At 32.0% G+C, this 13,760-nt stretch overlaps 2 protein-coding genes across 2 annotated transcripts; both read right to left on the bottom strand.

Annotated features, from left to right (window-relative positions):
- Positions 1-4,921: 4,921 nt before the first annotated feature.
- Positions 4,922-5,770, bottom strand: LOC146925010 (uncharacterized). Its single transcript, XM_085709980.1, has one exon. It carries the CDS (start codon positions 5,673-5,675, stop codon positions 5,079-5,081), a length of 597 nt encoding a protein of 198 aa, XP_085566106.1. The 5' UTR covers positions 5,676-5,770; the 3' UTR covers positions 4,922-5,078.
- A 3,842-nt stretch (positions 5,771-9,612) lies between these two features.
- Positions 9,613-10,596, bottom strand: LOC146925009 (uncharacterized). Its single transcript, XM_085709979.1, has one exon. It carries the CDS (start codon positions 10,461-10,463, stop codon positions 9,762-9,764), a length of 702 nt encoding a protein of 233 aa, XP_085566105.1. The 5' UTR covers positions 10,464-10,596; the 3' UTR covers positions 9,613-9,761.
- Positions 10,597-13,760: the final 3,164 nt, after the last annotated feature.

Raw genomic sequence — 13,760 nt, 5'->3', positions numbered from 1 at the left:
GGGATATAATTGTTCATGTAGTTTAATTGAAATTAAATTAAACTAAATGAATGATATCAAAGTTAATTATTCGAACGTCGATGAATATGGAACACAACATAATATCTTATGGCAATTTTTTTACTAACGTGACAATTATGTGGAATCATCTTGATGAATATGGTTTCAAGTAACGTCGATAAATTTTTATCACATCACTATTTTTGAATTAAAAAATCAAAGTAAGAGACCAAAAACATGATTTGAAATAGGTGGATTAATTTTGTTAACAACACCAAAATTGTAAAGCGAGAAATAGAATTTTGAATTCTTATTATCCGTCAAAGATTACAGCTTAGTATTATCTACTTAAAAATGAAAAGTTAATTATAACTACGACTAGAGAGAGTACGTTAATAGTTCTTCAAAATAAATATATGTAGCATATCTAATATTATCTTAGTTGGTGTCTGATAATGTGTTTACCCAACCTACATCTAATATCTTCTGTATGAGAAATAATCAGAAGGGAAATGATATTTTGTCAACCACTTTTTGACAACTTTTGGACAACTTTCTCTCTCATACTTACATGATGTTATTATTCTCTCTCTTCCTTTTTCTCTCTCCATTGTTTTTGACCAATAAAAAGTGAGAAAAACAATATTGTCAACAAAGTTTTCATCAAATAGATGTCAAAATATCATTACTCTAATCAAAAACCTATATATACTGCTTTTCTCTGATTGAGCAAATCAATGGATATTTTGTGAAAGTCATACAAGGACAAAACAGGGAATCCCATCAGATTAAGACAGTGGCCTCTTGTTACTACTACCTCCGTCCCGGTATAATTGACCTACTTTAGTTTTTCACACAGATTAAGAAAAGTGTATAAATAAAGGGAAAAGTGGAATATATTGTATTGGGAATGATAAAAGTAGTATTATTTAGTGTTATATTGTATTGGGAATGATGAAAGTTGTATTGAAAATTGAAATGGATCAGTTATTTTGAGACACTTTTTTTTAGAAAATGGGTCAGTTATTCCGGGACGGAGGGAGTAGTAGTTTGAGCATGGGGATCAAAATGTCATATAATTATCACACATTTGTGCTAAAATTACTATATTTTGATGTACAATTGACAAGATGGATGTGACAGATACTGGCACATGTGACATGTGTGATGATGTGTAATATTATTAACATAGGCTGTGGTTTCTTCAACACTTCTCATCTTTCTTTTCTTTATGAATATGCAGCTGGCTCCATCAAAAATTATTTGGCACTACGTGGTTTAATTCGTATGAAGCAATTGGAACTCTATTTCATCAACACTTTTGATTGATGACGTGTTTCCGTGTCCGACACGTGTTGTGTCGGATACTGACAGTCTGACACTACAAAAACAATTATAATTACATTAATTTATGTTTTTTTTTAAAAAAAAATCGGTGTTGATGTGTCGTGCTTTATAGCTTTGGACTAGATGAAATGAGCATTCTGAAGCATTTCCACCGTTATGACATCGGTGGCTGTTTGCGAGATCGAACGTTCTAGATTTTAATATATATATATATTATTTTCAAAATTGAAAGACTGGTCTTGAAATCAAAAACGTCCAATGTCAATTCAACTGTTAGTATAAACAGAAATGATAAGTGAACACAAAAATCCAAACACAATACAGACACCATACGTTACTGTAGCATTATACATTTTTTTTCATTTTTTTTAAATTTCTTTCCTTCTCTCTCTTCCATTTCCATTTCTCCCTCTGTTCAACACCATCTCTTCGCCATCATCACCAACTACATCACCGGCGTTGTAACTTCCATTTCTCTCTCAGTCATGCTCTCTCTCAATCAACGGCGACCACCTCCGTTACCTTCGTCGACAAAACAGATTGGTTGTCTGATGCGAATGTGGTGGTGAGGACGAATCTGATTTCTCAATCTCTATCTCACCAGATTTCTCTCTCGCCTGATCTATCTCAGTAATGACGCGGTGGTGGTGAAAACGGGACTCCGACAAGAGGGAGCAGAGGACTTCGGCGGCGACGCGTTCAGATCTGAACGATTCGTCGGTAGCGAGGACGATAGTGACTGTCGCTGATAAGAACGATGGTGGTTGTGATGGTGGAGGATGCGGTGGCGATGACTACGGTGGGGGAGACGATGGTTGGGAGAGATGGTGTTGTGGACTGTGGGGAGAAATAGAGAAACAGCAGGGAAGATGAGAATCGCAGGGAAAATGAGAGTGTGGGGATTTGACAAAATTGCCCCTATTTTATGGTTGAAATGTCTAAACTATCCATGGTGTTGTATTTGTGTCAAATATTTTGTGTTTGCTTATAATTGCTGTTTTTTAATTGAATACAAATTTTGACACGATTATGATAATTTATAAATATTTTCTCTTTCAATGGATGGGGATGAGAAAAAGGCAGTAGTTTGAGATGTATTTTACACGGTGTCAAACATACAATGTCAATTTATACTAGCTCTACTTTTTTTTTACAATTGAATGGTACGATTATCATTCAAAATTATGTAGTAGAACACTAGAAAGCGTTGAGATTTGAGCAATTCACACATTTATACTACAGCAATGATAAGCAAACACAAAATATTAGACATAAATACAACACCATGGATAGTTTAGACATTTCAACCATAAAATAAGGGCAATTTTGTCAAATCCCCACACACCCATCTTCTTCTCATCTTCCCTGCGATTCTAATCTTCCCTGCTTCTCTATTTCTCCCCACAGTCCTCACCACCATCTCTCCCAACCACCGTCTCCCCCACCGTAGTCCTCGCCACCGCATCCTCCACAATCACAACCACCATCGTTCTTATCAGCGACAGTCACTATCGTCCTCGCTACCGACGAATCGTTCAGATCTGAACGTGTCGCCGCCGAAGTCCTCTGCTCCCTCTTGTCGGAGTCCCGTTTTCACCACCACCGTGTCATTACTGAGATAGATCAGGCGAGAGAGAAATCCGGTGAGATAGGGATTGAGAAACCAGATTCGTCCTCACCACCACATTCGCATCAGACAACCAATCTATTTTGTCGACGAAGGTAACGGCGGTGGTCGCCGGTGATTGAGAGAGAGCATGACTGAGAGAGAAATGGAAGTTACAACGCCGGTGATGTAGTTGGTGATGATGGCGAAGAGATGGTGTTGAACAGAGGGAGAAATGGAAATGGCAGAGAGAGAAGGAAAGGAATTAAAAAAATGAAAAAAAATGTATAATGCTACAGTAATGTATGGTGTCTGTATTGTGTTTGGATTTTTGTGTTCACTTATCATTTCTGATTAAAAAATAAGAATGTTAACTAGTGTTCTAAAGACATTGGTTAAGTAACAAAAACACGTAAGTTTTTATAAAAAATAAAAACTTACATTTTATAAACAAAATTTATATTTGAGGATTCTTTAACCCAGTGCATCGGTCGGTGCACTGGTTAGCAAGAACCTTAAAAAAATCAAGGGGTAATTAAATAAATGGTCCCTATAAATATTCAGAATTTTGTTTTTAGTCCCTACAAAATAAAATCACTTTTTAGTCCCTATAAAATTTTCCATCAATATTTTTACTCCCTATAAAAATTTTAATCAGCATTTTTAGTCCCTATAAAATTTTACCATCAGCATTTTTAGTCCCTAAAATGTTTAAGGAAAATGTAACAGGGACTAAAAAGTGTAATTTTATTTTGTAAGGACTAAAAACAAAACTGTGAATATTTATAGGGACTAAAAACTTAATTAACCAAAAAATCAATATGCTCATAATAATGTTATTATTTCCAACAAGTTGGTCATTGCATCAGTCATACATGACGACTTAAGAAAAACAAGAATGCAACAACTAATATTCTTTGTATTTTTAATAGTTTGATCTTTGAGCTAAAATTAGTGACATCAATGTCTTTGATCATAACTTAATAGTTTTAATGTGGATTTTTTGATTCATGTAGTAAATAAATTGCTTTATCTCATAACTCATCAATGAATATAATGTTGAAAATTGAAAGGTAAAGTTGAACCAAGGTTTGATAAATTATACATAAATTTGGTAATTAGAAGGGCATCATGCATGGATATTGAACAAAAATATGTCGACTCCTTTGAAATGTTGATTATATATAGTCATGGATGCCGTAACAACTCAGTTATTTTATAAATATTTATTGGGGAATTAGTCACTTTAGTCCTTGAATCGGAAGGGATTCATCACTTTAGTCCCTGAATGCAAATAAATTGCAAAATAGTCCCTGAATGTAGACTTTGTTAGTCAATTTAGTCCCTGAATGCAAACTTCGTTAGTCAATTTAGTCCCTGAATGTAGACTCTGTTAGTCACTTTAGTCCCTGAAATTGACCATGCAGGGACTGTTTTGCAATTTCTCTTCATTCAGGGACTAAAGTGACGAATCATCTCCCATTCAGGGACTAAAGTGACTAATTCCCCATATTTATTTGATGTCTTGCAAAAGTAGGACAGCTGTACAGTACACAAAGTAATATTTTTAAAAAGAAAAATATCGAGATAGTTAGTATTTCTTTTCAAAATTAAACATTCTCCCTCTTTATCAATCTAATATCCATCAACTAAGTCAAACTATAAGTCAGTGAAACAAATAAAGATTATGAGTTTCACCTAATTAAATAAACAAAGGATTTTATATGAAGAGCTAAAGGATATATCGTAGGAAAATGCTAACGGGTGTTTTAAGAATATTTTTTAACAATCTTAAATGGTAATTTTTTATAGAAAGTAATGAATTCACTGCATTAAAAATTGAATTATTTGGCTTTTTCAATTAACACTTTTTTTATTAAGAATTGTGTCTTAAGACACTCGTTAGCAAGACCCTATATGATATAGTTTAAACATATGTCTATAAGAAAGCGAGTCTAATTTTCAATATTCTTTTAACACAAACTTTATTTGATGATAGTGATAATTGAATATTGGCAAACTGGACTAACCTAACCTCTAATCTGTTCAATGGATCCTCACAACTAGTATTCCAAATTTAACAACATGGAAAATTATTTATTCTTATGAAAGAGTTAATTAAGTCCTAAATTGCATTTCTAAGAAGCACACAAGACTTTTCTCTTTGCATCTTCAATTGCTTGTAGAAGTTTCCAATGAAAGCCTCAGCTTTTGCAAAAAGTTCTTGTCCATTAGCACCATAAATCTCATCTTCTACTTCAACCTCCTCATTCTTCACTTCTAAATCATCTTCTCCATCTTCTATAAAAAAGATACTTGCCATTGAAGGACACCTTTTCACCTTTTCAACTTTTGCAACACCAACAAATACATTCTTCTTCATAGATGCAGATTTTTCAACAACCTTAGGCTTCTTTTCATTTTGGTTTTTTGAGACAGAACATGCATTGTTTACTATGCCACGTGCTTCATTCTCTTGTGGTTCTAAAATTGCATGTTTTTGTGTAGCAGAAGTAGAAACATGTTGTTTTCTGTCCTCTGAAGGCTCAGAGAAAACTGACAGAAGTCCAGCTTCAGCTCCAAGTGCAATGATAAGGAGGTTGAAGATTAAGTAAAGGTAACTAGGCCTAAGAAAAGAAGGTAACAAGGGTGTGATCACAAGGAGAAAAGCTAGGAAAGAGAGAACTATAACTTGAGATTTATCAACTTTGTTCATGGTCATGATTAGAGTGAAAAAAAGTAGTGAAAGAAACTTGAATGATAGAAAAAGATGAAGGAGAATAAGAGTTAGTGATAGTAAAAAGTAGTAGGAAGAATAAGCATGGGAATGAGTGTGGGGTTCTAGACATATATATAGAGGACATAAAGGTAGAAAGAGAGAGAGAAGTAGAGAGACAAATAGTGGAAATTGTTGGTTACATCATTGTTGTTTGAGAATAAGATATTTTACTTATTGCCGGTGTCACTCTAAGAAAGTACAAAAATAATGGTGAGGGAGGGCAGAAAATTTCTAAGAAAAACAATAAATACTCTTGAAATTGTGGTTTTTCAAATGATCTTTGAAATTGTAAAATTTAAATTTAATCTGTCCATCTATTGGTATTTATACAAGGACTAAAATGACATTAATGGTATGTTTGGTTGTAAATTGAAGCGTAAATTCTCGCGTTTCGATGTCATTCTACTGTGAAAATATAGCAGCCACATTTTATGGCATCAGATTGAGCGTAAGTTGAGTGAACTCTCACTGCTAAAGCAAACAATTATTAAGTTAATAATATCGTCATAGACAAGTTTGAAACTAACTTAATAATCTTAGAGATGCATTGGATAACAAATTTGTCTATATTTAAATATAGACACGTGGGCAAACCTGTAAATTCACAAATAGTTTCGCAATATTTATAATGAAGGATACTAAGTTGAATCATCCTTACAATTTCAAGTACCAACTTAGATATTTACTTTAAAAAACATTATTCTTAGCGCATTAGAAATATAAGTGGCTATCAATAAAAATTCATTGTTAAATCAAGATTGTTAAAAGTGGTGTGTATTCATGTGGAATTGATAATTGTAGAAATAAAACAGGCTATATATTTTGTCTGTCATGCAATTCTTGAGGTCAATTATGAGGTGCCTACCTGATGAGCAGGTAGTATGCTAGGCTGTTGATTGGTAGAAATAGTTCTACATATATATATTATTATCAAATTGATGATATAATGATATCACAAAATTTAACTAAATTTGGATAAGAATTGCTACTTGCAAACCAACTTGTTAATTTATTTTATGATGAATATCAAAAACGTTATCATATTACAGATTTTTTTTTTGGCTCAATTACGGATATTTATTTAAACAATTGAATTAATCATTTCTTCTTCTATACTTCTTTTCATTCTTTTGTGATATTGTTTATAGGAGCTTATTAAATATTTAGTTAATTTGTATGACATATTAGAAACAAGATGTTAAGTTGATTAGTTGAGTTTTGGCACAAATATTAGGACAATATGACATTATAACATTTGTAAGTTGAAATTTTACTTGTTACACAAGAAAATACGAGACTCGTCAATCAATGGAAAACTGGTGGGGAACAAATCATTAAAAAAAAAAATGTAAGATAAGGATCTTTACAATATGCCTTTGCATATATATGGACCCTTCCCCCACTTATGGCCACATCCACATATATATGAAGAAAAAAAACATAAATGGAATTTTTAGCACTAAAGTAAAGAAAGAATCTGTAGTATTTTGATCGATGATCCCATCTGTTGATCATGACAGATTGAGATCATTATATGCTCTTCACAAAGCTGTACACAATTTCAAGTTTAAAAATTATTTTATTTTCTAGGGATATAATTTCTCATAAGTCACAAAAATTAAAATTGATCTCCTTTTTCACTTGCTCATGAAATTTATCTCTTTTTTAAAATCAATTATTTTTGTCTCTTGTTGAAATTTTTGTTATGAAAGTGAGATATCAAATTATTTATTGACACAACATAAAACCTGTTGAATAGAAATTAATTAAAAATGGCTTTTTGGCGGCAAAAGTAAAGCAAATAAGAATAGTGTTTTTCTGATTGTGTAAATTAATGGATTTTTTGTGAAACTCATAGAGGGACAAAAGATGGTATCCCATCAGATTAAGACATTGTCCCATTTCATCTTACTAGTTTGGGCACGGGGATATGAATCGAGGGTCATGATGTCATTTTATGTGTATGTTTGGTATTACCGCGGATATTGTCAGAATCATGGTGGATCGTCTTGCTTCTGTCATACCCAATATGATATATAAAATAGACTATACTTCTTCCGGACTCTATTATAAGAGATATTGTTTTCTTTTTAAATTCATTCGATATATATGTATTTAATTTATATTAAAGACTATATACAATTCATACTAGTATCGTACGATAATTGCACAAGCAGGACTATATTCTGATGTAAATTTGATAAGATAGGGTGTAGTTTTTGTGAAATTTAACACTTTTCATCTTTCTTTTGTTCATATAATATGCAGATGGCTCTATCAAAAAAATCCCTGGCACTTATCTCTTTTGGTATGAACTAATACTTGAGATTCGATGTTGTGAGCAATTTCACACATATACATGGTTAATATATTGGTGGTGGTCGTTGAATAGAGATTAAATCTAAACTTCAATATGGACATCTGACACGACACTGACACGGATATGTCGACACCGATAAAATAAAAAACGTATATATTAATTTATTTATAAAAGATCTAAATTAAGAGCCAAAATACATATATATGCATCTAACTTGAACAATTTATTGGGCATGCAGCAGCGTTAAACTCTTAGGGAGAGCCTACCACTCATTTGGGTCCCACAATGCTCGAGGGATTAGTCTTTGTAGTTGCGCGCGGAGGATACCCGATTTACACACAAAAACTTGAACAATTTATTTTATTAAAAAAAGTTCTTTAACAAGGTACAATAGTATTTGGCCTTTATATATTCATCCACTATCGAAAAATTTAAATGCGTTGTAATCAACTTTAATGTCTATAACCCTTCGTTGATCAACATTTTTCACACATTTTTAATGAATCTACTGTGTGTAAAAGAAGAGAAATAAATCTAGATATTTGTCTGAGTTGTCTGACACGCCTTATGTAATGTTATATAGGTGTCGGACACCGCGACACGTCTAATCCTAGAGGTATCGGTACTTCATAGGATTAAATGACCTAGATTTTTAGCATATTTAAATATTAAAAAAAAAAACTAAAAATGAGTTGATTTCAAACCAAATTGACACGTTCATCGCGTAAATGAGTTGATTTCTGAAAATCCCAACACTTTATAGTGTTCTATTGCATAGTTTTGAATAAAATTCATTCAATTTTCACAAAACAATTCCAACATGATTTTAGTAATACACACAAGTTGGTCATTTCATCGGTCATAGTTAGAATATAATCTTTATATTCTAACAGTCATGACATGACATAATTAAGAAAAACAAGAAAACAACAACTAATATTCTTTGTATTTTAAATAGTTTGCTCTAGTGGCATCGATCAATGTCTTTCATAATAATTTTTAAAACTTGTCTATTTTAAAATGCTTGTAGTAACTAGTTGACTCATGTCACAAGCCAACAATTAATGAATATAATGTTGAATGGTTAAGTTTATTCAAAGATGGATTAATTACATTCGCTCAAAAAGTGCATTATCTAGTTGTAAAAAATTACATTTATGCCTTTGTTAAATATTAAATATTGAACAAAAAAGATGCAGCCTCCAGTTAAACATTGATGGTCAAGCAGGCTAGCTGCAGCTTGCTGCAACTCATGTACTACTGTATAAATTTGTCAACAAAAAAAAAATGTACTACTGTATAAATATTTATTTCTTTATTTCAAAAAAAAAAAAAAGTAGGACAGCTGTACAGTATATATAATAATTGATTTATTTGATGTATTATGTATACTACTATAGTTGGAAATGGATTCTCTAACCTTCTCCCTCTCCTTATCACTCTAATCCACTAAGTCAAACTTAGAGTGAAACAAATTAACGTGGTGAGTTTCACCATATGTATAATAAGTAGAATTTTTTTCAATTAACATGGACTTTATATATATGATGATAATGAGAGTTGAATATAAAATAACCTCTAATTTCAAATTAAAATTAAATATGTACAATGGATCCTCTCACAGCTAGTGTTCCTCCTAATTTAACAACATACAAAAATATTTATTCTTGATAAAAAATAACTAAATACTTAAGTCCTAAATAGGTTTACTAAGAATCCCAGCAGCCCTCTCTCTGCATCTTCAACTGCTTGTAGAAGTTTCCAATGAAAGCTTCAGCTTTTGCAAAAAGTTCTTGTCCATTAACACCATAAATCTCATCTTCTACTTCAACTTCCTCATCCTTCACTTCTAAATCATCTTCTTCATCTTCTATATAAAAAATACTTGGCATTGAAGGACACTTTTTCACCTTATCCACTTTACTAGCACCAACATACACAATCTTCTTCTCAGATACAGATTTTTCAACCACCTTAGGCTTCTTTTCATTTTGTTCTTCTGAAACAGAATATGCATTGTTTATTATGTTAGATGCTTCTTTCTCTTCTTGTTCTAGCATTTCATGTTTCGGTTGTGTAACAGAAACATGTTGCTTTTTGTCTTCAGAAGGTTCAGAGAACACCGACAAAAGACCGGCTTCAGCTCCAAGTGCAATGATAAGAATGTTGAAGATTAAATAAAGGTAACTAGGCCTAAGAGAGGAAGGTAACAAGGGTGTGATCACAAGGAGAAGAAGTAAGATAGAGAGAACTATAACTTGAGATTTATTAACTTTGTTCATGGTCTTGATAATAGAGAGGAAAAAGGTGAGAAATTTTGAGGGAATTAGACTTGGTGGTATAGGAAAAAGTAGTGGGAAGAATAAGCATGAGAATGAGTGTGGGGTTCTAGACATATATATAGAGGACATAAAGGTGGAAGGGAGTGAAAGAAGTTGAGAGACAAATAGTGGAACTTGTTGGTTGCATCATTGTTGTTTGAGAATAAGAGTTATTTTGCTTATTAGTGTTAGCCTAAGAAAGAACAAAAGTATGGGTGAGTGAGGGATGGAAATTTCTACGAAAAAATTACTCTTATACACAATATTTTAAAAATGAGGTCGAATAGGTCATTTTAATCGGTTGAATCGAGAATCAGTCGATTCACATTTGGTTCACTTGGTTAAGTAAAATATTGGTAACTTTCACAGTTGGTATTGTCCAAATTATGTAAGAGACCAATTGAGTTGGATTGAATCTGAGTTAAATCTGATTGAACAACGATTACGGCGTTCAAATATGGTAAGTTCAACCATATAATTTGTCATTATGTTAAATTATGGTTGAATCGATTGAACTAATTATATCATGATGCAAAGCTCTCATTTGGATCTGATTTTAAAACATTATTTATCCAGTATAAAGGTAGGGGGCAATAAAAAAAAAAAATCATTGTTAAAAAAGACTGTAAAAAGTGGTGTATTCATGTGGAATTGTGGATTGTAAAAGCAAACAAGCTATATTTTGTCTGTCATGCAATACTTGAGGTCAATTATTTGTGAGTGCCTACCTGATGAGCAGGTAGATAGCTAGGCTGTTGATTGATAAAAATAGTTCTACATATATATTATATTTTATTTACCAAATTGATCATAATAATATCACAAAATTTAACCCAATTTGGATAAGAGATGCTACTTGCAAACCAACTTGTTAATTTATTTTATGAAGAATATATCAAAAACGTTATCAATATTGTCAGCAAAATCAATAACATTATAGATATTTATTTAAACAATTGACTTAACCATTTTCTTCTTCTCTTCATTCTTTGATATATTGCAGCAGGAGCTTATTAAGTGCATAATAAATCTGTATGACATATTAGAAAAAAATATTAAGTTGATTAGTTGAGTTTGGCACAAATATTAGGTCCAAATGACATTATAACATTTGCAAGTTGAAATTAAACTTGTTACAACATGATTAAATGAGATAACAAGGAAAGGACAAGAGAATATGCAAGAGGGGAATTGGTTTCAGTGTTATTGGATGTTGTTTGATAAGGTCGGTGAAAGGATAAATATTCCCCCACCTTTTCACTTTTTTTTATAAGCTAAGGAACTTGGAATGTAAACTTGTTTTGAACCCTTCTATTATTTCTATTGTCTTTTTCTCTTGGGTCTTGGCCCTTCTCCACGAAGCAGGTCTCACAATCCATTTCAGTGTGGATACCACAAAAAACATGTTTATACTAAGTTAAATTTAGATTAGAGACATGTATGGGTGCCAATGGTATAGGTCAACCCAATCCAACCTAAATTTTTGGTATAATGTCTTTTTTGATTTGTGTTAACAATACAAATACAAAATAAAGAAAGAGAGAATGAGAACAATAGAGGTTAGGGTTTCATAGAATATCAATAATTTAATATTACAAAAGGCTACAAGAAAATATATAAAAAACTTAATGAACTATTAACTTAGTAATATAAAGGCTCGGTAGCTTAAGCTCGATACTTTATTATCTAAAATCTACCCTCAAACTCATGATGCATCAACAAGAAGCATTATGAGTTTGTCAAACAAAATAAGAAAAATATTCTAAATAATATAAAGTTCTTTAGGCCCCTTGAATATTTCTAAAGCCCCCAAAATACACATCCGGTAGTTATCTACGAGATTTACATTTTTTTGAAAAACGTACATCCGGTAGATAACTACCATATGTGTATTTAAGGAGCCTTAGAGATATTAGGGGGTCTAAAAAGAAACGTTTCTCTTTTTTTCGACGTTCAAAGTGCAAATAGCTTCTTTTATAAAAAAATTCTTTAGGCACCTATAATTTATTCTTCAGAACTCTGGATTACGAAAGTATCCCCAACAACAATTAACTATCACTCGCTAGTAAACTGTAGTTAGTTGCCAGGAAGGGTAGCTAGGCATGAGTTCCAAAGAAAATCGTTGTTCAGGCATGAATGCACAACAAGGACACAACAACAACAACAACAACAACATACATTAAACATAATTCCAACAACATAGTTCAATAATGTAAAACAACATAATAAAACACATACAATATCTCACTTTGTCCTCGTTCTTAAGCTTCATCAGGTAAACTGGACGCTTCTATCTAAGTCGATCGATGGACGATGATACCCAACATTATTCACACTCCTTTTGTCTATGTCGTTGAGTCAACGATTAATTTGGTCTAAATGATCCTTTAAGCCAGACATCGTGACATCAACTCACACCCTAAATAAATTAGTTCCCACGTTGTAGTTAATTGAGACGAACTTAGTGTTCTGATATGCTGGATAAGCGCTCATGATTGCATGGTGTAGTTTGTAAATGAATCAAATAAACCAATTTATAGAAGTTTTTGTGTCATATACCACAAAAACTATTGATGCAATTTCAACAAGACAAAAAAAAAAAAAAAGGAACGATCATTAACTGCTGTACCGTTAACCACCATTCGGGTATTTTTGTCGGTTCAGGGTGCCTAAGAGCTTATCATGGGTGCCTAAAGAGCAATTTTTCTATTCTTTTTTTTTTCTTGTCAAAAAACCCAAATAGCTCTTTTTATTCTTGGACTTAACTTTGGGCTACTTGTTAAGCCCAACATTGACATTCTGATTATCCCTTTGCAAAAAATTGGAAATTACTCTTTAAACACCAATCAATTGCTCACAAACAACTTGAATTTTTGAAAATACCCTAAATGGTAGTTAATTACCGTTCGCAGTTGTTTCTATCACCCCATTAAAAGTCTTATTATATTGATGTGTTAAAAATTATGTGTATTAACAAGTATTTTTCCAAACTATCAAGCATAGATGTATTGTTTACGTGTTTTTGGCATGCTTTTTAACTTTTTTTTTTTTTTAGGTTATAGCAAATTTTGAGAAAATTATAGATTTAAGAAAATAATTGATAGTTAAGTTAAAAGATAAAACATCTAAAGAAATGCATCTAAGTTTTGTCAAATCCATCGTCCCAACGAGAATCACATAGTGAATTTATACGTGGAACCTCTACTACTACCAAGAATTTTTTTTATATAAATGAATATATAGATTAGAAAAGACACTAATATAAGACTAAGAATACCAATTTCAAAAATATTTACGTTGGAATTTATATTTAGCTTACGATGTTCAAAGTTAGAGCACCACAAAGTACATGTTAAAGGTGGGATTGTGAGGTATTTATGGTTTTGG

The sequence above is a fragment of the Medicago sativa genome, chromosome 5, assembly GCF_051527215.1.
Source record: "Medicago sativa cultivar Bolivia chromosome 5, Bolivia_mono, whole genome shotgun sequence".
Taxonomy (NCBI): domain Eukaryota; kingdom Viridiplantae; phylum Streptophyta; class Magnoliopsida; order Fabales; family Fabaceae; genus Medicago; species Medicago sativa.
Note: the sequence above shows the minus strand (reverse complement) of the source record. Positions and strands in the feature narration are given on the sequence as shown.